Genomic DNA, 23,546 nt, shown 5'->3' with positions numbered 1-23,546 from the left:
CATCCGCACCATCCCCAACACCTGACGTGAGCTCTTTTCCTTCCAGACACTGGGAAGGATCCTTTTTCTTCGTGTTTCATGGAGCATATGCGCCCCTGTCCCCTCCCAGGGCTGGGCCGCTCTGCCAGCATCACCCGTGTTTGCTTCCAAGCAGGGTCTCCCCGCCTCTCGCAGCCACTCTCCTCAGCTTTCCCCTTGGCTCCTGGTTCCCTTTGTTTCTCTCACGCAGCATTTTCTGTGGAGAGCTGGTTCCGATATTTTATGTTAAACCTTTTCTTGCTCCTCAGCTTTGTCTGCCCACACAGGACTCCCTATTCTCTCACCAGCCCTTTGGGTTATATATTTTTGCTGCTAAATTACTCTGTTAGTCTACAAATCTTTGCATACAGTACAGCTCTGAGTAATACTGTGGCGATGTATAAATAGCAAAGCGACTGTGTTTGCTGAACACCTTGTCCTCGAGCTTCCTGACTCACCTGGGGACGCTCAGCTGGGGGCGAGGGAACGGCCCCCTCCTGTCACTACCGGTGTGTTCCCAGCCCTGTGATACACCAGTGAGTTTGGTGGGTGGGATCAGAAACCCTTCTGGAAGCCCCAGATCAATCCTGGCCACATTCCTGCTCCTGCCTACAGCCCTCTGGCAAAAATACAGCGCAACTGACTTCCAGCCCTCCATTTGTTTCTGTGTTTGATGCGTACTGCTGGTTATTCCCGGCCTTGCTCTGGGATCCCAGGCCTTGGTGTCCAGAGCAAAGGCAGCATGGGGAGGAGTGGGACTGGAACAACGCCCTGCGACCTGCCAACAGAAGGATTTGGGTGTGCAGAAATACCTGGGGCGGGGGGGGGGGGAGGGGGGGAAGTGAGACACCGATCAGGGATCGGGAAAAGAAGGAGATGGATATTCTGCCTGTGTGGAGAACAGGCTGCGGCTGCAGCCCTGTCAGACCCACGGAGCCCTGTCAGACCCACTGGAGCCCTGTCAGAGCCACCGGAGCCCTGCCAGAAGCCCTCAGAGCCTCATCAGGCCCAGAGCCCTGTCAGAACCCCCAGAGCCTTGTCAGCCCCACGGAGGCCTGTCAGGCCTAGAACCGGAGGCCCCCGGGGCCCTGTCGCGGAGCCCCGGGACCACCGGGCCAGGCCGCCCGCGCCCGCCCCGGGCGGCGCCATCAAGCCGCAGTGACACCGCCGGCGGCCCGCCCCGCGCCGTTCCCATGGCGACGCCCCGCCCGCCCCCGCCGCTCTGCCACCGTCATTGGCCGAGGCCTAGCACCTATAGCCGCGAGGGGCAGGCCGGGCCCCTCCTTTCCCCGCCAGCCATTGGGTGCGCGGCCTCCGCAGAGCGCGGGGATTGGCTGCGGGCCGGGGCGGTGCGGGGCGGGCGCAGGCGCCGTGCTGTTATTGTTCCGTTGAGCCGCCCGGCGGGTGCCTTGCGCCCGGTGCTGCTCGCTGCCCGCGCGCCGCCGCCATGCCGGTGAGCCCCGCCGCCATCCCGGGTCTGCGGCCGCCGCGGGGAGGGGGCGCGGCGTGACCGGCACTGGTGCCGCCCGGTTCCCGCATTCCTCGGCCCGTCGCTGACAGGAGCCGCGGCGCCCGGCGGGGGGAGGGGGGCGGGGGTCGGAGGCCCTGCGGCCTCTGCTCCCGTCTCGGCGTGGGAGCCGCCTGCGCCGTGGGATGGGAAATCGCGGGCGGCGTGTGCCGTCCTGTCAGGCGGAGCGGGGCCGGTGGGGTGAGGGGCTGCGGGTGGGGCGAGTCCCCGGGCAGAGGCAGCGGCGGCCCCTTGGCAGCGAGGGGTCTCGCCTCTGCTCCCGGGCCTCCCCGTGATGCTGCCCAGGCAAACGGCCCTGCCCGGGGAAGTGCCAGGTAGGAGGAACCTGGGGCTCTGCTCGGGGCTGAGGTCTGGCTGGGGCAGCGTTTTGGGCTCCCTGCTTTGCTCTGGGAGGCTGCGGATGACAGTGCAAGGAGAGGTAGCATGTGGCTCATCGTGACTCACTGATTCTGTAGCTGATTTCAGAAACTCTTGCACCTACAGTGGTAGAATAAGACTGGAAGATCCCTTCTCCACCAACATGAGACTAATCAGCTCTCTGCTTTCACCAGAGCAACACAAGCTGTTTCTGTCCTCTGCTGAGGCCTGAGAGGAATCTAGGCAGATGGCAGCTGGTGGGAGAGGCACTTGGAAACAGGGTTTGTTTCTTGTTGACATCCAAGACAGCTGCTTTAGAAGTAGTTAAATGCTCAGCTACAGTGCCTATCACCAAGGGTAGTGTCTTAGACTTTACTAGATCAAATAGGGTTTAGATTTATTTAATCAGGAGAAGCATATGACATCAGATGAATCAATGGTGCTTCAAAATTTGTATTTGTAACTACTTTGTGAAATAAAAGGTTTGTGAGGTTTTATAATACAGCATATGGATTTTCTAAATTATTAAAATTCAGCAAGTATGCTGAAGCTTGTAATTTAAATTAATTCCCTTCAGCTAGTGCTCACTGGTATCTGCTTATGTCGTCTGTAAGGGTTGAGATTTGCGTGCTCCAGGGAGGGAGCACGGTCAGTGTTAATGTAAAAGAATGGCATGACTGCACCTACTTCCAGCAAACTGCTTGCAGATTGTTTGTAAGCATGAAGTTGTTTCTTGAAGAAATTCATAGATGATATTGAATGTGAAATTCTCAAGTTTTACCAATTAATCAGTTTCCATGTTAGCAAACAGAAGAAGATGCATTGACTGAATAAGCGTACATTATTCTCTCAGCTTTAGTTATAAACCAGTTCTGGTTTTAAGTCCCCAAGTTTGTGATCCTATGGAGATGTATGCATCTACTTGAGTTGATTCCACAGCGTTTGTGCTTAAACACACAGGTATGTTAACAGTAGTGTTACAGCTTCTGTATTTTTTTTTCTTTTTTAATAATTATAGATCAACAAGCCTGAGAAGCCGGACAAGCCGGAGAGCTGTGATAATGTCAAGGTTGTTGTTCGATGCCGGCCTCTTAATGAACGAGAGAAAGCTACAGGCTACAAAATGGCAGTCAACGTAGATGAAATGAGAGGAACGATAACTGTTCATAAAACAGACTCATCCAACGAGCCTCCCAAGACATTTACGTTTGACACTGTGTTTGGACCAGAGAGTAAGCAGTTGGATGTCTATAATTTAACTGCAAGACCTATTATTGACTCTGTCCTAGAAGGATACAATGGTAAGTCCCTTGTTGTTTTAGGTCAAGGAACCCATCTCCTGTTCTTTGTGTTGTTAGAGTTCCTGCTGATCTTATTTAAGAGAGTTTCACCTTCTGAGGGCTATAGCCCTGTATTGTTTCTGTTGCGGCCTCTAACTTAAAGTAGCCTGAAGGTACTTGCTGTTCTGAGTACTCCGTGGTTGTACCTATTATGATCATTAACAGTGGGAGATCAGTGATGAACAAGACTCAGCCGAGGTCAGTTATAGCTGTATGTTTTTATTCTGTATCTTCTGATTGCAAAAGATATACACTTTATCTCATTATCAGAATTCTCAGCGGCTCTTCATTATACAATTTCAGTAACCAGGCAGCTGCCACGGTCCTGCAGTAACTAGGTATGCATACCAGGCTTGTGCCTATAACTGCTGAATTTTCTCCTCTAAACTTTGCTGTTTTAAACTAAGATGACTAGTTAAACACATCTGCCCTACCCCACAGATAGTCTGTTGCTTCCTACAGCTGGGAAGAGTATGACCGTGATTTGTGTGTGTGTCTGTTATGCATGTAAATGTATTATGTAAAGGAAAGCAGATGCTAGTAAGGAAGCAAATTACTGCTTTCCATAACAGTATGCTATAAACAACAACAGATTACAAAGTTCTTAAAGGTTTGTAAAATGCCTAATAAGCGCTTGTAATAACACACCCAGGTTTCAGCTGATTAAAATTCGGCTTTTCTGAACTGTAACATCAGTGGCTTGACAATCAAAACTTGAGTTTTCAGCAGTGCTAGGCTAAACGTAAGAACCAGTATATTTCTAGAGTACCAGAGTCTGGAATCTCAGTAAAGTTTCTGGATGTCTTCTTGTGCAGGCTGATTACCTAATCCAAATTGTAGCTGCTTCTGCAGGTTCAGAACTGGGCTTGTGCTTTGGCCTGTGTTGTAGAAGCCTCACACTGTTTCTGCTGTGGTGTAGAGCACTAGCAATATTTGGTTTTGCAGTTGGTATGTAATGATCTTCCTCTAATTGACCATGTTATTAATTGGGCTTGGCTTAATTAGTTGTGTGTGAGACCGAAGTGTACTAGCGCTCCATCCTTTAATCACTCTGCACAGTTAAAACAAGCTGACTTATTCTTAGATATCTTGCAGGCTGGATAAAAAGCAGTGGCTCAGTGCTTCTTGCTGTGGTTGTCCAGCATTTCTGTTGCTCCTAGCCTTGTACGGTATCTACTGGAGTGGGTGGAAAATTTCAGTGCCATAAAAATAGAGGTGTTTAGTGCCATCACGCTAAGAAGGGATGAAGTAAAATTGCAGTTAGCAACTTCTTAGAGTTTGTTCATGTATCTTCTTATCCTTCAGGTACTATTTTTGCATATGGGCAGACTGGAACAGGCAAAACTTTCACCATGGAAGGGGTCCGAGCAGTTCCTGAGCTTAGAGGCATCATTCCCAATTCCTTTGCCCATATATTTGGTCACATTGCCAAGGCAGAGGGGGATACAAGGTAAACAGCTTTTCTTCACTGCTTCCGTCTTTTGTGTGTCCGTCTGTGGTAGGAGCCTGATCTTGATAGTGACAACTGAATTGGTATCTCTGGCCCTAGCTGAAAGACTCCTACTTAGGCAGTTCTTAATGGGGTAGCACGATTGTATTGGTATTTCACTGCATTTTCTTGGCGCTCTGTGATTGTGTTTGTTGGACTTCAACAAATGTCTCGCATGTCTCACTAAGAAAACTACCTAACTGTTTGTCTTCAGGTTTTTAGTTCGTGTGTCTTACCTGGAAATTTACAATGAAGAAGTGCGGGACCTGCTAGGAAAAGACCAGACACAGAGATTAGAGGTGAGCCTGCTGTTCTGAATGTGATGTTTGTTTTGAATCAGTGAGCAATATTGTATTTTAAAGACCAGAGAGGCACTTGAAGGGAAGTGGGAGGTTGGGCTCCTCAGCGCATGTACTATTTTCTTTAAAATACAGTAGCTGGATATCACTACCGACTTCTCTAATCATCTTCTACTTGGTCAGTTGCATAGTGAGAAACTGGCTCTTCCATCTGAGTCAGTTTTGTGGCTGCAGTTCTACCCCAAAGGCCCATCATCAGTCTTTCTAGGAATTGGAGACTGAGATTTGCAGTCTAGTGACTACTTCCACTTGGGGAAACCAGCGGAATATTGTCCTGCAGGAGTCTTTATTCCTTACCTGCTCTGGTTCCGAATGTTGGAGTGTTTTATGTGCAAACCAGAACCTGGAGGAGTAAATCACTGTACTATTACAGTACCGTTGAAACTTGCTATTCTGGAATCTCCTAAGGATGCTCAGTCTAAGCTGTTTCTCTCTTAGGTTAAAGAGAGACCTGATGTGGGAGTTTATATCAAAGACCTTTCAGCCTATGTTGTAAACAATGCAGATGATATGGACAGAATCATGACTCTGGGCCACAAGAACCGTACGTAGCCTTGCTGTGGGCGGGTTTATAGCTCAGACAGAATGAAGGTCTGGTTATGAGACCACAGTAGGAGATCCTAGTCCTAGTGCTGGAAAGATTGTTCAGCTGAGCAGCTGAACAAAAAAGGGGTGTCTCCTCCCAACCCCCTTTTGTGCAGGGGCAGGTGAAGAAGGCTGTGCCTCCCACGTCGGCCAGCACCAGTGGGGGAAACAGCAAAGGGGAGGATGCAATGAGGGCAGTCAGCGTTGTCAGAACTACTAGCGTATGTCTTGATTCTTTTTGCTCTTCAGTTCTGATCAGGATGAACAACAACTAGCCCTGTGCTGTGAGTGGGAGGTGGTTTATATTTTCTGGAAGACTTCTTAGTTAAGCTCAGATCCTTTTATGACCTGAAGTTCTGACTACTGTTGCTCTTGGCATGGATTGCTATCTTCTTATTTGTCAAAGTACAGCTGTTCTTGGGGATCAGCTGTGAATGCCTTAGGCTACTGATCTTTGTAGCCTTAAAGAAACAGATGAGAACTACTGCTACTCTTGGGATGGGAGTCTGAGGTTGCCTTAGAGCTACAGCAGGCTGTAATGCTTGCGCTACTCCATATTGGAGATGTGCTGCAACTTCAGTACCCAAGAATATGGTTCGCTGTCAAGTCTGAGCATCCCTCTTCCATCTTCTGAAAAACAAGGTTGGGTAAAGAGGCAGGGATAAGTCTCTCTTGAGAGCAGGAAGAGTGTTACAGGAGCATGTGATTCCTTCTGAAGACGACATTGCTTTTTCTCTCTATTAAAAGGTTCTGTTGGTGCCACAAATATGAATGAGCACAGCTCTCGTTCACACGCCATCTTCACTATCACTATTGAGTGCAGTGAGAAGGGGGTTGATGGAAACATGCACGTGCGCATGGGCAAACTGCATCTCGTCGATCTTGCTGTAAGTAGGACCAGCTGGGTCTGCCGTAACGCATGGTGGGCACCGCTGCTCATGTATGCACTGTTGAAGGCACAGCAAAGGGCATGTCCCCTGTTTCACAGCTAAAGCCCAGACTTCTGTTTGACATTTGACTTCTGTGAAGTATTCACTTGGGGCCTTAAATCAGAGATGTACCAGGAAGAGCCTTTAGTGTAGCTAGAGCCTGTCCCAGTAAAAGGGCTCTCTTGCTTCTATAAATTAATCATTAAATGGATAAACTACATTGGAAAGAGCTCTCTGGACAACAGAACTGGGTCTTTGCAAGAGTGTTTTTTTTTTTTTAGAGGGTTGTGACCATGCAGTGCATCACTTACAGGTTTCCTCCCTCTGTCACTCACTTTGAACCAATGTAATTGTGCTGGTAAAATGTCTTTAGCCCAAACTTTAGTGGTGTATCTTTCCTTGAAGAAGATGAAGGAAAAGGGAGGCTAAAGGCATTTAGTGTTGGCATGTTAACTTTATTTACATGATGTATGTTCAGGTTGCTCTGTGAAACTTTAAAATAATTGCAGTGTTGCTTTTATCCCTTGATAAGCTGATAGGAAAGGCTGGAGATGGTGCTTAGCAGCTCCAGCTGAGGCATCTTGTAACTGCTGACTTGCTTCTCATGAAATTTTTGTTCATGGGGACAAAAATCTCTATTTTTCCTAGCTGTATTACTTTGAGCAATCCAGAATTTGCTGGCATTGAAAGCTCCAGTTAGGATCTGTTTGACTTGTCTCTTTAGCAATGTCTGAGGTACTTAGCCAGATTCCCTAATAACAGATGAGGTGGTTAGTGACATGGCTGTTAGCAAGACTTCAGATGTAGTTGGTCCTATTTGGAGGAAGGAGATGTATTAGAGGATCTGTTGTAACTCCTGCTTCTGCTTCCTGTTTCATTTCCAGGGTTCTGAAAGACAGGCGAAAACTGGAGCCACGGGGCAGCGACTGAAGGAAGCCACTAAGATCAACCTCTCTCTTTCCACACTGGGGAATGTTATCTCTGCACTGGTGGATGGCAAGAGCACCCATGTGCCCTACCGTAACTCCAAACTTACACGGCTCCTTCAGGATTCTCTGGGGGGCAACTCCAAAACCATGATGGTAAGCTGAGATGTGCCCTTTCCAGTGCCAGCAATCGAGCTGCATTTTTACGAAGATAGCAAGTGACTTTGCCATGAGAACAGCCTGGCATTTACCTCTTTATTTCAGAGCTGTTTCAGGGCTTAGAGAACATCTTATGTGCATCTTTTTCTATCTTTTCTTTTTGCCTCTGTACAGATGAGGTTCTAAACATAGTGCAAATGTACGCATGTGCATGAGATCAAATAGAAGCTGTGCTTGGGTAGTCAAAAGCAGCTTTGGTGTAGAAGCACCAGGAAAGGCTGGGAAAGAGTAGTGGTGCGAGATTGGCAGAGCTGGGGATGGGTCCCTGTGAAATTACTTGTTCTGGGCTCTGACACTTAGTAACTCAGTCTTTGTGTGTCACAGTGTGCAAACATTGGTCCAGCAGACTACAACTACGATGAGACTATCAGCACTCTCAGGTATGCAAACCGAGCCAAGAACATAAAGAACAAGGCCAGGATTAATGAAGATCCTAAGGATGCTTTGCTCCGCCAGTTTCAAAAAGAAATTGAAGAGCTTAAGAAAAAACTGGAAGAAGGTGAGATTCCCCTTCCTCTTAGTGCTTCTGTCTGTTCACACTCAAACAGAATGAGCGTTGGTATATTCTCTGCTATTTGAAGATGTCACACGAGTTTAGCAGCTGGTCAGTGTCCTGGTTTTGTTTGCCCTGCTGGGTTTCAGGAGAGGTGTTGCAAGGGCAGCAGGGTGCTGGCAGGGGCCGAGCTTTGCCCACTAGGTGGCACTTGGCACTAGGATAAGTGATGGCTTCTGGGCTGTGCTAGCTGTGCCCAGGCGCAGGAGGGCTCTGGGCACGGCTGGACACGGTGTAGGGAATTAAAATGTACCATAACAAAAGATCGAATGTTTTCCCTGTGTGAGGAGGAGGGATGCATTTTTCGTGAGAAAAATGAAGCAAATTTGTGGAACTGGGGCTGACTTTCAAACAATGCGTAGAGAAACAAGAAGCTTCTTTAAGCCCTGTAACTTCATGGCCTTGTGACACTATTAGTCCATCAACATTGAAGGACCCTGCCAGAGGGATGCTTACTAAACAGTAACCTTGGCACAACATCTCTCTCCAGAGAGATGCTAACAGCACAGAACAGCTGTAGCAGTAACCCCAACGTGGCTTGCTGTTTGGAGTCTGCCCCATTCTGGAGAAGCAGGAAATGGTCACTAATGCTTTCTTCAAGGGTCGGGAGCTGGGTGGAGCTGTTTCATCCCTGCTGGGCTGAGGGTGGCTTCTTAAATTTTAGACTCTAAGCTACAGAACAAACAGCCTTATGTTTGCTAACATCACTGGGAGGCCAGGATGTTAAATGTTGGATTCTATTCAGTTTGGTTTCCAAATTCAGCCTGAAACATCTGAGCATTGTGTCTGCAATGGCAACAATGATAAACACCTGTGAAACTGGCCATTTTCTCAATTAACAGCCATCCAGCTTCATGTATACAGGTGTCTGATTAAGTGGCAAGTCTGTGTGAACTTTGTTCATATGACTGTTTTCTCCTCCATCTGAAATGGAAGAGAAGGTATGGGGAGATCCTGCTAGGAAAACTTTTTGTAGCTTAATGCTTCAGCAGTGCAAGGGTGCTTTATTTCCCTGAAAAGCACCCACTTGAGCTTTAACATAGGCACACTGACTTCACAGCATTGAATTGCTTATCTTAGTTTTCCTTAAGTTTCCTGAGCCATGGCAAGCTTGTCTGCTCAACAGTTAATGACTTCTGTAGGTGCTCATAAGCTGATGTCAGACACTGCTGGGTTTGGACAAATGCTGCTGTCACAGTAACAAGCTGATACGAGGTCAAGGAAAGCGCATCAAAAAGCACACTCTTCTGTTCTAGGGGAAGAGATATCTGGTTCTGAGACCAGTGATTCTGAAGAGGAGGATGAAGATGACGATGGGGAGATTGGAGAGGATGGGGAGAAGAGGAAGAAACGGCGGGGTAAGGCAGTAGAGACTCTTGTCAGTGCCATCAGTCTCCTCTTAACCAGCAGCTGGTGTTAGAAACTGTAGCCAGAGCCAGGCGGGGAAAAGTGGAGTTGTAGAGCTGCCCTACTGCCGCTGCAATTATCATGCCTCTCTTAGAAACGAAGCTATTTGGTGCCGTCTCTGTAGATGGACAGCTCTGAACCTGTGTAGTATCTGCTTCCACTTGGGTAGTTGTGCTTGTGGTAACATCCTCTTTTGTGGTGGCTCCCTGGTTGCCGCAAGGTGGCTGTGTATGGCTTGTGACTGGTGTTGTGGAACTTCCCCTGCTCACAGAGGTGGGAGGAAGAAGACACCAAAGATCAATGGTAGACAGATGCAGGTTTTTATAACCATGGGAATGGTTGGAGGGGAATTTTGGCTGTGGTTTAGGCAAAGGATTCATCTGTCTTATGGATGTTCAGTAACTGACTCTTCTGGTGTCCTATTTTATGTTGATAGAGGAAAAACTTGGCCTTTGGGTGTCTTTGTGCAACCTGAAATGCTGAATGGGAGCTGCACATCCCTTGTTTGGGAGCACTCTGGAAATCCCATGGTGAAGTTTCCTTTGTCATACACCAGCATTAAGCTACTGTGTAACATCTAAACCCCAAGGGATGTTGCTGAACCTAGAACTGCAGGTCACTGTGTACTATGGGATGCTGTGGCTTCCAGGGAGCTTGCTAGGCCCCTAGAACCTCTCTGATGTTTTCTTCATGGGGAGTAGAGAAGTCAAGCCCAGTGTTGCACCTCAACTTCCAGCTTCTCTAGTAAACTAATTTTGACATTGAAACTGCCTTCCTGTCCTGAAGCACTCACATCTGTTTAAAAAATTTCTGTTAAAGCATTCCTGCTTTAGATGCACTCTCTTCATTTTGGTATCTGTCCATGTAGGGTTGTAAATGACCTTTGTCATGCTTTTGGTGATAGTTGTAACAACTTCCTTTTTCACCTCTTGGTGATTTCTTGAAGCAAAAAGATTGACCGCTGTCTCCGTCAAGAACAAAGTCCTGCCCAAATCTCCTCCCAGGAGGAGACCACCTTCAAAATACTGCTTGAAAGGAGTAGAGAGCAAATAACTGTCTTGCTCAACTTCCAAACAAGCTACTCCAGTTAAGTTCCCTAAGTAAGGGTGCTGCTCAGCAGGAGTACGCACAGTAACTGTCCCTGTGTAAGCTGATTCTGCTTTCCAGAGGAAAAGTGCATATTGCGATGTACATAAGACTGGAAAGGACTCCCTGGTCACTGAATCCTCTGCTACTGCAGATATCCACAGCCTTCTCCACTATGATCTGGTTTTCTGTGCTGTTGTTGCTTGAAATGGAAGCTGCCTTGGCATGTTGTTATAAGCTGTAGGCTGGTTAAGATGGGTTTTACTGAAGTGTCTTTCTGAGCATGCTATTTTGTGCTGGGAGATGGTGGCTTTGCAAGCTGAGTTTGGGAGGGATCCTAGCAAATGCTTCCTAATGGGAACTTGTGCCTTTTTGAAGTAGGTTGCTGGCCCTTCTGGGTTTCTTTCCTTTAGAACTAACTTCCCATCTGCATGTTTCTTCCTCTCTGGGTTTTTCTGTGGGACGCATTTCTGTTTTCCAGGCAGTAGCAGCAGCAGTAGTTCAGACTCCACATGCTCTGTCATAGAGAAACCTCTGGATAAGTCCTTCACTAGTGAGTGGGAGCTCTTAAGTCCTTTAAGCTTTGGCCTTTCCATAATCTGCACACTCCATTTTGCAATGCTGCACTCTTCCCCGCTATGTCCGTTGGAAAGATAAACCTGAACTTTTAACTCTGCTAAAGCATGCTTTTCCTTTGCTGCTTCCATGCTTGAAACAGTTGTTCAATGTGCACATTGTTAGCCAGGTATGTGAGAGAATAGGGAGCAATTCAGTATGCTGCTTGAGCAAAATTTAAAGACAACTGAGAAATAATAGGTTAAAAAAAAAAAACAGTTTGCGACTCCTGTGTTAAATGCTTCCCCTAAAATATCAGGAAAGAGCCTGAGCTAACTTTTTATGGGAGTTGCTACAATATGAGTTCATAAAAAGGACAGCTAGACAGGTAAAATGGCTTGTACTATGTTATATTAGACTCTGCCTTCTCAAAATTAGTTTTGGAGAAAATGAATGGCGCAGTCAATCAAACAACACAAGGTTTATACTTGCAAAGAAAACATGGTAATGCTTGGTTGATTGTCTTTATTTTGGCAGATACTTAAAAAAAAATCCTTGGTGGTTGGGGTTTAACTGCCCCATGATGTTAAGTTCTTCATCACTGTGGGACTTAGTTCAGAGGAACAAGGGATCTAGATTTTGGTCTAGCAGTGAGGAAAGTCTGGTCCGCTCCTGGTCAGAGAGGGCTCTGTGCCTTTAAAAACCCTACAGTCAATTAGTGATAACTGAAGAAATAAACTGCATCTCAGGACTTAGCTTGTGGGGACTTCACCCACTGTTGTGGTTATCCTGTATAGATATCCAGTCCGCCTCTCCCTGTGTGGAGAGTAGTTCAATCACATTTATACTAGTTACGTTAGTGGAAAGCATCAGCTCAGAGAAAGTGTGGTAGCAGATTAAGAAGGATCACAACCGAAGGGAGACCTTTGGTGGGTCATGTGATGGTAGGCTTGGAACCTGCTTGCTTCAAACTTGCTCTTTCAAAGCTTGCTCGAAACCAGAGTATTGTATTTGGATGAGGACAGTTAATAGCAAACTGCTGATGTGGCAGTGGGTGGATGAGTCCATCTCTGCAAGTTTGGAGACAGCTCTTGTGGAAGTTGCACGGGGCTTTTGGTGATCAGGATAAGTGTGACTATATGTGGTTTGGCATATTAACTGTCCTCAAGTGTGACCCTTTTGCATGTGGTGTCTTTTGTTATCCCTTTCCTGTCCTGCCTTTTTTGCTGTACTTGCTTGAATGACCAAAACTGGCTATATACCTCTATGGAAGCATCAGTTACTGCAAATTAACCTACTAATACCCTGTGTAATTAAATGGAGAAATCTTGTGCTGAGACTCCCTATGTGCAACTGTCATGTATCTCGCAAAGAATTGGCTTGGAAACTTGGTTAAAACTTATATTAGCATACAGAAGACTCATTCTTTTACAGGTAATATAACAGAATTGGCTATCTTGGGCGGGGGGGGAGCATTAAGTCTCTTATTGAAGAAGAAATCGACCCTCTTTAATTGTTTCTTAGGGCATGATCTTTGCGGCAGGCTCATAATGTTACATTTAGATTCTGCATTGCATTGAATGGGCAGAAGAATGCAAGAGTGAGCTGAAGATTATCCTGGATATGCAAAGCACTCTGAAGTACAGAAACTTTCTCTGCTTTAGCATAAAATCATGATGCATTAATGTTTGCTCTAATGGAGATTTTTAGTGATGATTATCCTGTGGTTTGTACTCTGGAAACATGCATATAAAATTAATGCTTGTTCTGATGCTGATGATCTTAGTCCAAAATGATCAAAACAATAATATATTTTCTTTCCTCCTCTTTTTTATGCATATGCTGCCTCTATGTGATTTGCTTTCTACTTCCTCTTAATGCAAGATCAAGCAGGTTGGTGTAATTGATTTCCATCTCCTTATAATACAATTGCAGAGCTTGTGAAAGGGTCTTACAACTTGGTTTAGTTCACCTTTTTCTCCTAACTGAGAATATATAGGAATGTGTACTAACAGTAAGAAGCCTTTATCTGGATTATCTCTTTATATGATGATCTCTGTATAGCACACTCAGAAAGCTTCTTATTCAGACTAATTAGTGAGAGACTTTTTTACCACAGATCCAGAAATAAGTGCGTATTATCTGATTCCTAAGTTTAGCAGATGGAAACTAAGATGTTGTTTGCTGCAGTGCTGAAGTCCTTACCTTGCCACAAAACTAATTATATTCTCTTGGGTGCATGAACAAACGTGCATACAGATATGTACATATGTGCATGCGTGTTTACAAATACACTGCATTTTGTCTGCTAGAGGTCATATGTGTATATAAATAAAGCTGAATGCTGTGAAGGCTGGAGGGAAGGGAAGCCTTTTATTGAACAACAGCTTTCTTCTGCATGTTCTGCTGCGCCAGGGGAAGTATAGGTTGGATATTAGGAAAAACTGAAAGGGTGGTCAAGCATTGGGACAGGCTGCCCAGGGCAGTGGTTGAGTCTCCATCCCTGGAGGTATTTAAAGGACGGATAGACGTGGTGCTCAGGGACATGGTTTAGTGGTGGACTTGGCAGTGATAGGTTAACGGTTGGACTCGATGATATCAAGGGTCTTTTCTAACCTTAATGATTTTGTGATTCTATGATTCTGACCACATGCATTATGTCACTGTGAAAAGCAGTCCCTTGGCAGTCAGTGACTTCTGTTAGCTTCTAGGCATGTGGATTCCAGGGGGTGGGTTTTTTTCGTGTCCGGAGAAGAGCAAAACAAGAAAATGAAGGATTCGCTTGTAGTAAATAAAGGGAGGTTTAGGACTTGTGGAAGACTTGTGGATTTGAGGAAATGCACATAGGCTGGGCTCTCTCACTCCAAATAACCCCCAAGGATCTGTGTTCACCTGCCTTAGGCACCCTTGGGATTACAGTAAAAGTTGACTCAAGACTTGTGGAGTGACTTCCCAGAGCAGCAGCCTCACACTTTGTTTCAAAATCACAGGTGTTTGGGACCAACCCTTCAGGCCGATGGGTTCAATGAGTTGCTCTAGCCACTTCCTTTGTAACCCTCTGTGAAATGTATCTGGTTTGCTGTAGTAGTAGTTATGCTGTAAAGACACAGTTGATAAGTCAGAGCAAGCCTCAGTACTTTCAAATCTGTGGGTGGTCACTGTTACATAGATCTAATACCATCAAAAAGTTTCTTTAATTGCCTGTTTTTCATAGGGCTGTAATGAATTTCTCTAGTCTCTGTGTTTTCATAGTAGGGTGTTCTTAAAATATCTATGTGCTCACTTTGCAGTGGGTAAGCCTGTAAGGAAGACAATGAAGGAGGGGTGTGGTGGGGATGCTAATCTGAAATTTAAGGATGTAACTCTTGGCAGCGTAGCTCCTGTAGCTGTAGGTCAAGGCAGTGCTTTCCTTCATTTGGCCTAATCTACATAGTTAGAACATCTGAGTTTCCAGCTCAGCCTTCTCTTTAGGCAGTGTTCCTTCTCCAAGTGTTCTTTGTATGTTTCCTATTTTTGGGACATTATGCTAGTGTTAGTTATATAGCATTCCTTCTCTGTAGGAACTAGTGACAACTAGTCAATGTTAAAATGGGATTTGAAAGAGTGAGTTGTGCCCAGCTTGGAGCTGACATCTAATTAAACTATTTTTTTTTAAATGCAAGTATTGAATCTGAACTTGAAAAAAATGCTGTGATACAGAGACTGTCTTGTTTTTCTGTGAACTAATTTGTTTTCCCTATATCTTCCAAAGGCAAAAAGAAAGTTTCCCCTGATAAGATGGTAGAGATGCAAGCAAAGATTGAAGAGGAAAGAAAAGCTCTTGAAACTAAGCTTGATATGGAAGAAGAAGAAAGAAATAAAGCCAGGGCTGAACTGGAGAAGAGAGAAAAAGACTTGCTTAAAGCTCAGTGAGTACCCTGCTCTGAGCAGTTTGTGTGGTCATGTGGGTTTCTGCTTCCTTAATCTACAACTCAGTTATGGATATCTGGAGATGTGTGGTGAGGTGCCTGCTAAACTTTGTATAAACTGAACATCAGCTCTTGCTATTATCAAAGTGAAAGAGGAGCTTACTCTTGCTTTCAGAGTTTAGAGCAGATGGAAAAGACAAACTTTATCCTTTTGTCACTTCTTTCTTCTCTTAACTTTATCTACCTGTGCAAGATAGCCTAGAAACATAAATGAATCCTCCAAACCCTGGAGACCTGTGAAGAGCAGCGGTAGTGCTGCACTGCTTGGTCAGTGGGCAATAGCTGTGTAGCAAGCCAGGTTTCCTGCAGCGCTCTGTCACGAGCATGTCATTTTGGGTGTAGGGGTTCTCCGCTCTGGAGCTGAAAAGCTGCTGAGATCGTGCTGGCCCATGCAAATAGGACAGTCCTACTGTCAGAGGCTGCTCCAACAGCAGCCAGCATTCCTGGTTTGCATCTCAGCTGCCCTGCCTTGATCTCTGTTCATTCGCTTCCATTTCTGCAGCTGCCTCTGGGCACTGCTGTGCTGGCAGGGCCCTGGGGGAGGGGGTGCCTCGGGTAGCCTGCTAATATCACTGCTGCCTCGCAGCCCCTCAGAGAGAGGACTTGCAGCAGGAGAGACTTCCCTGCTGACCTGGGTTTGCTTGTGAGAAAGCGATGGGAGCTGGAGCTCAAGGAACTCCCTGCAGTCACTTGCACTGCCTCACCCCCACTTAAACCCTTGGCAGCAAGACAAGTTTTTCCAGCCCTGTGAATGCTGTCTGGGCTGTAAAACTGAGCTGGACCTGCTGCCTTGCGAACACTGTAGGATAGGAAGTTTTTCACTTACCTGTCTCTCTAGACAAGAGCACCAGTCCCTGTTGGAGAAACTGTCTGCATTGGAGAAAAAGGTGATTGTGGGAGGAGTGGACTTGCTGGCAAAAGCAGAGGAGCAGGAGAAGCTTCTAGAAGAATCAAATATGGAACTGGAAGAACGAAGGAAGAGAGCAGAACAGCTTCGCAAGGAGCTTGAGGAGAAGGAGGTGGGGTTATATGCTGTAGCTGTCTGAAAACAGCAATGGCAGGACACACCATGTTGTGTGCCTTGGCATTGCTCATGCGGATGAAATGTGGCTCTACTCTGAAAGCACAGCAGAAGCTAACCACTTTGGAGGCCACGTGTTGGCAGTGTGATCACTGTGGGTCTGAGCCAGCCTGGCTAAGCCAGGTCTCTGTGCCCTTGGCAAATGCTTTGTTTTGTTCAAGTAGTTTCTCCTCTTGTTCATACTATTGCAGATAGTTTCTTTGACTATGTTAATGTGTGGATGTCTGTGCTAAATGTTGCATGCAGCAAGAACGCTTGGACATTGAGGAGAAGTACACCAGCCTCCAGGAAGAAGCACAGGGGAAAACCAAAAAGCTGAAGAAAGTTTGGACCATGCTCATGGCTGCAAAATCGGAGGTTAGTGCCTGAAGCCCTCAGCCTGTGATCCCATGAGGGACTATAGCTGGGAAGGGCAAGCCGTCAGCTTTGTAACACTGGAAGAAGTGCCATATGTTTAGAAATGTCTTTCTGTGCTGTCCGTTTGGCTCATGTAATTCAAAAAGATCTAATTAAGTCTGGTGTCAGAGCTTCACAGGGGCATGTTGTAGAGCTTTTTCCCAAGCCAGGCTGAGAGGGGGTACGTGTGAGACCCTGAGATATTGAGAACTTCAAGGAAAAACACTGGTTATTTCTGAAACAAAATAAAAGTTGTTTGCTGGCAGCCCAATCTCCTGCTTTGCAGCAGCCCAAATGCTGCTCTGCTATTAGCTGTCTGTCCTTTCTGCCTGGTGCCCTCATTGTCTCTTCCTCAGTCCCACTGGGTCAATGTGTCCTTTGGCTGGTATCTAGAGTTCTTGCTTCATGAAAAGTGCATTTTGTCTTTGGGATCAGAGATGTTCCTTGAAATCTTGCCAGGGATATAACTTGTCTGCACACTCTTCATCTGCTCTTAGCTGGTGCAGAGCTTGGGTTGGCAGAAGGCCAGTTTCGTTTTTATGAAACTGAGAACTTAATGCTATTTTCAGCTATCTCTGAGCTGGAACGTTTCAAAAGGTTTATTCTTCAGAGATAAATATTCTAGTACTTACAACCAGAGTTTCCTTTCGTTTCCCAAAAACCTCGTATAGGTTGAAGACTGTTCTTTTCTAGGCTGTTACCATGTCTTAAGCTAGCTCTGATGCCTCTCAAATGCCTGGTTTGTCTTCAGATGGCAGATCTGCAACAAGAGCATCAGAGAGAGATTGAAGGATTACTAGAGAATATTCGGCAGCTAAGCAGGGAGCTTCGTCTTCAGATGCTTATCATAGACAACTTCATTCCTCAGGACTACCAGGTAAAGACAAAGAACCTAAGCCCGTGATGTAGGATTGTGCTGTGCACACTGAGCCCTCTAGCTGTTCTTCTGTCCAACAAATGGAATGAGTTAGCTGCTTTTCTCTTCACGAGGTATTGACAGTGAACTGATTGACACTTGTCTGCTCAGTTGTAGCACGGGTGAGTTGGGGTGTATTGCTGTGAGCCTTTGTTTGCTGTGGCTCAGCTGAGAAGGTGCAACTTGGTTGCATTCATGTGTTTGTGCCATTATCTGGGTTGTTAGAACCAGGTGATGTTGAAGTAGGAAAAGGTGCTTTTGTCAAGTGACTCTGGTGGACTTCTGCTAGAAGTTCAGCTGGAAGAAGGTTGGAGTGAGTGGGTGCATTTGGCTCCAAAACCAGCACAATTATGTGAATAACAAATGCAGAATGGCTTTGTTGTATTTCTAAGGGGTTTTGATAACTTTGGCTACAATTCCATGGTTATGGAATCTCTTTTAGGAAAGCGGTGTATAATGTGGTGGGGATTGTAAGCAGAGGGATATACTAATCTCAGTTCTCTTGCAGCCTGTTTTCCTAATGGTTTAAAAAAAATAAAATCATATTCACCATGTATTTCAGTGGTGTATTCACTGTGTGCCCGTGCTCTGAGTCTATTCCAAACCTCCGTTTTCCGCTGTTCTTGAAGTTGTGCTTGCTAATGTCCAATATGAATACAAAATAGTAAGACTGAACTTGGAACTCTTCACTTCTTGTTTTTTTTGTGACCCCAATGTTCAGAAAATTAATGTTAAGCCTAAATATGATGCACACTGTTTATAGAAAATATAAAAGCTACTTCCCTTAATCTTTCATTTTTTCCATATTACAATGTGTGTTTATTGCCATCCTGATGGCACTGGCATAATGGGAAACCCATGCTTTAGTGGGAACTCAATGCATACAATTTAGGAGTGGTATTTTTCTCTTCTGCAGTCTTCGGAGTATAAGTAGGGGTTTTTGAACATGGTATGGCTGTCCTGATGAAAACAACTTGGAATGGTCAAGATTGTTCTTAAGCAGCTTGTCCAGGCCTTTAGCGATATATGTTCTGGAAAATACATCTTCAGTGTGGATTGTGCAAGTCTATAGCAATTACTGTTTTAATTTCTTTCTAGGAAATGATTGAAAACTACGTTCACTGGAACGAAGACATTGGAGAATGGCAGCTGGTAAGCTAGCAGACTGGCTCATGTACAAGCTAACATTAGCACGAGCTTCTGAGGAGTTGAATTGAGCCCACAAGTAAATTGATAAAGCTGTAGTCAGTTTTACTGTGGACAGTAGATGTTACTAACAGACCTTTTCTTTCTTTAAGAAATGTGTTGCATATACAGGAAACAATATGAGGAAACAGACGCCTGTCCTGGATAAAAAAGAAAAAGATGTGAGTGACTTTTTATAAGCATGTATTGAACTGCATAGGTCTAAGTTCTGCTGCCTGTGCCTACCACTGCATATTTATAGGGAAACTGTCCAATTTCAATTTTCTGTTCTTTTGAAAAGATGAGTCTTTCTAGTGTTACAAAAGCACCATTGATCAGTGTATAAAATGATTCTGATGTTTTTGTTTTGTGGGGGTTGTTTTTTTGGTTTTAGCCCTTTGAAGTGGACCTTTCCCATGTTTACTTAGCTTACACTGAAGAGAGCTTGAGGCAATCTCTGATGAAGCTGGAGAGGCCAAGGACTTCAAAAGGAAGATCCAGGCCCAAGACGGGTAGAAGGTGAAGAACTTTGGAGTATCTATATGTAATAGGGGTTTAACAAGGGGAAGGCTTAAGTTTGTGCATGCAAACTTACCATAAGTCTTCAAACATTTGCTTAATGAGAAGACAAAATGCTAGAATTTTGCACAGTATAAAGTTTACTGGTGCCAAGTGTGGCAGAACCAAGCTGAAATCTCTTTACTGCAGTAAAATCTTGCCCAGAAAGACTTGTCTGGGGATTTTTCTGATGCCCTTTTGCTGCATTCCCCTCTTCTGACTTCTTGCTTTATTTTACTGTGTTCCGTGGTTCAGTTTAACATCTGACATGTTGACAGTGCATATACTGTTATTACTGGAAACTAACGTGCTGTTGGGGGAGATTTCACCATGGGTTTTCTTGGTTATTTTTGGTTGGTTGGTTTTGACAAATGCTTGTGGAAGAGTAATGTTGTGTGGTTTTGACTTGAAATGTGGCTGGTCCCTGTCTTTCCTAGACAGCATAATGATGTGTGTATGGTGTTATTTCTCCCTTTCCTTTCTGCTCTCCAAACAGAAAACGTTCGGCAAAGCCAGGAGCCGTCATTGACTCTCTGCTGCAGTAGGTGTGACCTGCTCAGAATTGCCGTAAAAGTCAGTGAGTGTATAAGATTTGGCCAGAAAATGGAATTCAAGAGATGGCACAGTTTGACATGGCTATAAAATCCATGCCTTGCTGGATGGAGCTTTATTTTAAAAAAATGTATTTTTCCTTAGTTGCCCGTATATTGTATGTTATATTAACATAATATTAAACTGGTATATATGATGGTTGTGAAATTCCATGTGTTAAACGTGTTGTGCAGGGAAACTATTGTTGGCAATCCTTGTTGAAATGTATAGAAAATAAGGGTTCTAGATGTGTGTTTTAAGTGCTAGACATGTTAGCTCAAAACGGTTGATGAAATCCTAAAATTTAAGGCTGGTGAATCTGATTTATGCCCTGCTTTGCACATAACTGGCAGCTTTCACTATTGTCCTCTGTTGCACTGATCTGTGTTTGAATGTGGTTGCTGCAAACCTTTGAATTAAGAGCATCAAACCCTTTCATTTAAATATTCCTCACTGTGGCTATTACCCTGATCGTATTGTGTATCAAATACACAGTCCTTTTCCCTTCACTTGCTGTCTTGCTGTACAAAGAAAGTAGTTGGGTAGGGGAGACACGAACTACAAAAGTCTGAGACTTTTGGGGAGGGACCATGCTCTGTTTAAGTGCAACAGAAAACAAGTGTGTCTAAGTAGTGCTTTTATTTTTGTCTGTTTGCGTGTGATCTGCTGGCACTGTGGAGAGTGAGGCCTTTGATGCAAAGGCAAAAGAGAGCTTTGTTTTTTTTTTTTCCTTTCTTTTAAGGTTGTGTTGCAGCATTGCTTTGGCTGCTTTTTATGCTTCTGAGATGGAATTTTTTAAATGTATGTGAATTGTTTTGTAATCTGAACAGCAGAGATTATTTGAGGGGAATGCTATAATACTAGGACTTGGCTTCAGCCTTGGGACTGTGAGCATTATGGCTCCATTTTCTCATCCCTGGCTACAAGGGCCCTGCACCAGTGCTCTAAACTGAGGGGTAAATTTGACTCTCCTATATTAAAACAGGCATGAATTGCCCAGTTTTCCCAGAACAGTAATGTCCCCTGAAATAGCTGATGCTGTTTGTTCCTGTGTAGATTGTATCATCTCGGGGTTTCTGGCTATGCTCTGAGAGGGAAAAAAATTCCGGTCTCTGATGATAACCATTTATTTGTGGTGGCTGCTCTTTTTCTTTGATATTTATGCTGCTAATAGACACATATCACTTTAATACGTAGCTTTTGTGTCACAGAGAAAACGCATCTCTCTTGGATTGTGCACGCTTTATAACTCATGCTGGAGCACATCAGCTGCAGGCATCTTAATAGTTCCCGTGTCAAGGTGGCGGTAAATAGCTGTAACTTCCATATAATCTTAGTGTTGCCTAGAGATTTAAAAAGCTGTGATTACTAATAGGAGAAACTGAGTCCTTAAGCATGATAGAAAGAACAAGACGGCTCCTTAGGTGTCCTGAGTTCTTGCTAGTAGCCACGTTTGCAATTACCAGAATGTTCTTGTGAAGTACTTAGAGTAGTTAAAAGTTGATATCCCTTTCTTACTGTCGTGATGCTTAACTGGATGTACCTTGTGACTCTAGAACAGGTCTGTGACAGGATCTGTAATAGTTAAAACTGGTCTTCTAAGGGCATATTTTGCTCTGGAGATATATTCAGTGCTATTCTAAATGAGTTGTAAGCTTTTCCCTGTGTTTAAAATGTGTTTTTCAGGATCATGATCTAGAAGAACATAATGCCCTCTATTTTGGGGGGGGAGGGAGTGTCACCTGAGTTCATGAAAGAACTGGTTTTGTCACCTAAGTTCATACAAGATACAAACACTGGCATTTGTTTTCTCTAGCCTAACATACAAAGAGGTAAATACTCAGATTTTTTTTTTTTTTTGTCTGATCTAAGCTGTAGTTGGTTTTGCCCTTGAAGGGCTGACCTTACTTTGAATGTGCTTGGGTAGGGTTGGGTTATCTCCTGTTACATACTTCTCACCAAACAGGACAGACTGAAAATGGCTTAAATGCTGTTTTGTCTTAGGCCTTATGTCAGTTATCAGTCCAAGCAGAGAGATGCATAATTTTGGCCTCTACTTGTTCTCAGAACCTGGGATAACTGTTGTATTTCCCTTTGTGTTATGTCTTGTTGTGCTAAGATTTGAGTGATCTGGTTTTAAGAGAGTTTCTCCTGAACTGCGCTTTCAAAAAGACCATTGACAACTTTTATCTGACCAACATCAGTGGCTTAAAGATACTACTGTGAACCGTGACACTGCATTTAAAATATTTAAAACTTAAATCGTAAAGCATTTGCCTTTATAGTTAGTTAATGTTACAGTCCTGCTGCTGAAAAAAATAGTACTCTACATATTTAAGTGAGCCTTGGGGCAGAGGAAACAATAAATAATTGCTTGCACACCTTTGTTATTGGCAGATCAGAGAAACTGGTTGTATCTCCTGTTACAGGGGCTTGGAGGACAAATTATGTGCTCTTACAAGAGGACTTTAAGTGCAACACTATCATGGTCATGATGTTCTGTCAGCTTGGCTTACCTTTTAACTGGTGTGCTTTGTTGAAGTTCTGGGAATTTGTTTTTAAAACCAGGGAGTCTGGCTTGCAGGTGTACCTGTCTGTAGCCCTGGACAATCTGTGAATGTCTAATGTGTCCATAACATGTTTTAATGAGGAAGGGGTTTGGTTTGTGTGGGGTTTTTTTTAAGAGCTTAATACAGCCATTCTCATCCCAGGTCAGTACGTGCTCTATAGTATTTATCAAAAATCATATTACCATAATATATATATAGTGTGTGCTCATCTTTGTGTCTTGCTACAAGAAGATTCCCCTCGTTCCAGAACATCAACCTTAACGTTGAGGTTATTGACGCTTTATGTTGTTTAACGTTGTGTAAATGAATTATTTCATATTTAACTTGTTCCTGATCCTTTCTTTAAGAGGAGGGGAAAATGGTCCTTAGTGCCTTTCACTGACTTACACTGTCTGCCCACGTCCAGCTCTCACCTTTCTCAACAGTTCTGCTTAGCCAGTCCTGTATATAGGAAAAACTGCTAGTCTGTTTGTATAATTTGTCTTCCTATTTATTGGGTTTCTAACTCTGTTTATTTCTGATTATTCTTTGTTTTATGATTAAGCTTTATTCATTACACTGTATATATCAGTATTGTGTCCCTGGAGCATGTTCATACCATGAAATAAAATTCTTGATTCCTAGTTCCACCTCTGTGCATGTTTTTCAAATAACTTGATACATACAGCGCCTTTCTAACTCCGTTGAGTCAGAAGATATGTCAGGAAGGGTAGCTAAAATAGTCTGTATAGCTCTGAGATATACAGCACTCCTGGAGAAGTTAGAGAAGTGAGTCTGGGGTGTGTGGGGACCCCCATTGCCAAGCCCCGGGGCAGTGGGCAACAAGCTCCTGTGGCAGAGGTAGATGGGGCAGAACAGGAGGATGCTTTGCAAGACGCTGGAGAAGATGAATGGGATGAGGCCCTTGTTCAAGCCCGTCCTCTGCTGGGC

At 44.5% G+C, this 23,546-nt stretch overlaps 1 protein-coding gene across 2 annotated transcripts; it reads left to right on the top strand.

Annotated features, from left to right (window-relative positions):
• The first annotated feature begins 1,411 nt into the window (after positions 1-1,411).
• Positions 1,412-23,093, top strand: KIF3A (kinesin family member 3A). Of its 2 annotated transcripts, XM_082324522.1 has the most exons (17): positions 1,412-1,471; positions 2,922-3,204; positions 4,549-4,693; positions 4,947-5,031; positions 5,530-5,635; positions 6,424-6,563; positions 7,490-7,687; positions 8,075-8,249; positions 9,560-9,661; positions 15,103-15,259; positions 16,158-16,338; positions 16,647-16,757; positions 17,548-17,673; positions 18,811-18,864; positions 19,011-19,079; positions 19,292-19,416; positions 19,952-23,093. In XM_082324522.1, the coding sequence occupies exons 1-17, from the start codon at positions 1,466-1,468 to the stop codon at positions 19,998-20,000; spliced, it is 2,112 nt and encodes a 703-aa protein (XP_082180648.1). In that variant the 5' UTR covers positions 1,412-1,465; the 3' UTR covers positions 20,001-23,093. The 2 variants fall into 2 exon arrangements, with proteins under 2 accessions (XP_082180648.1, XP_082180649.1); XM_082324523.1 differs by lacking the exons at positions 1,412-1,471; positions 2,922-3,204 and adding an exon at positions 3,241-3,581.
• Positions 23,094-23,546: the final 453 nt, after the last annotated feature.

This window comes from Platalea leucorodia (genome assembly GCF_965183815.1).
Source record: "Platalea leucorodia genome assembly, chromosome: 11".
NCBI classification, from domain to species: Eukaryota; Metazoa; Chordata; class Aves; order Pelecaniformes; family Threskiornithidae; genus Platalea; species Platalea leucorodia.
The sequence above is the reverse complement of the archived record's forward strand: the minus strand, read 5'-3'. Positions and strand labels throughout refer to the sequence as shown.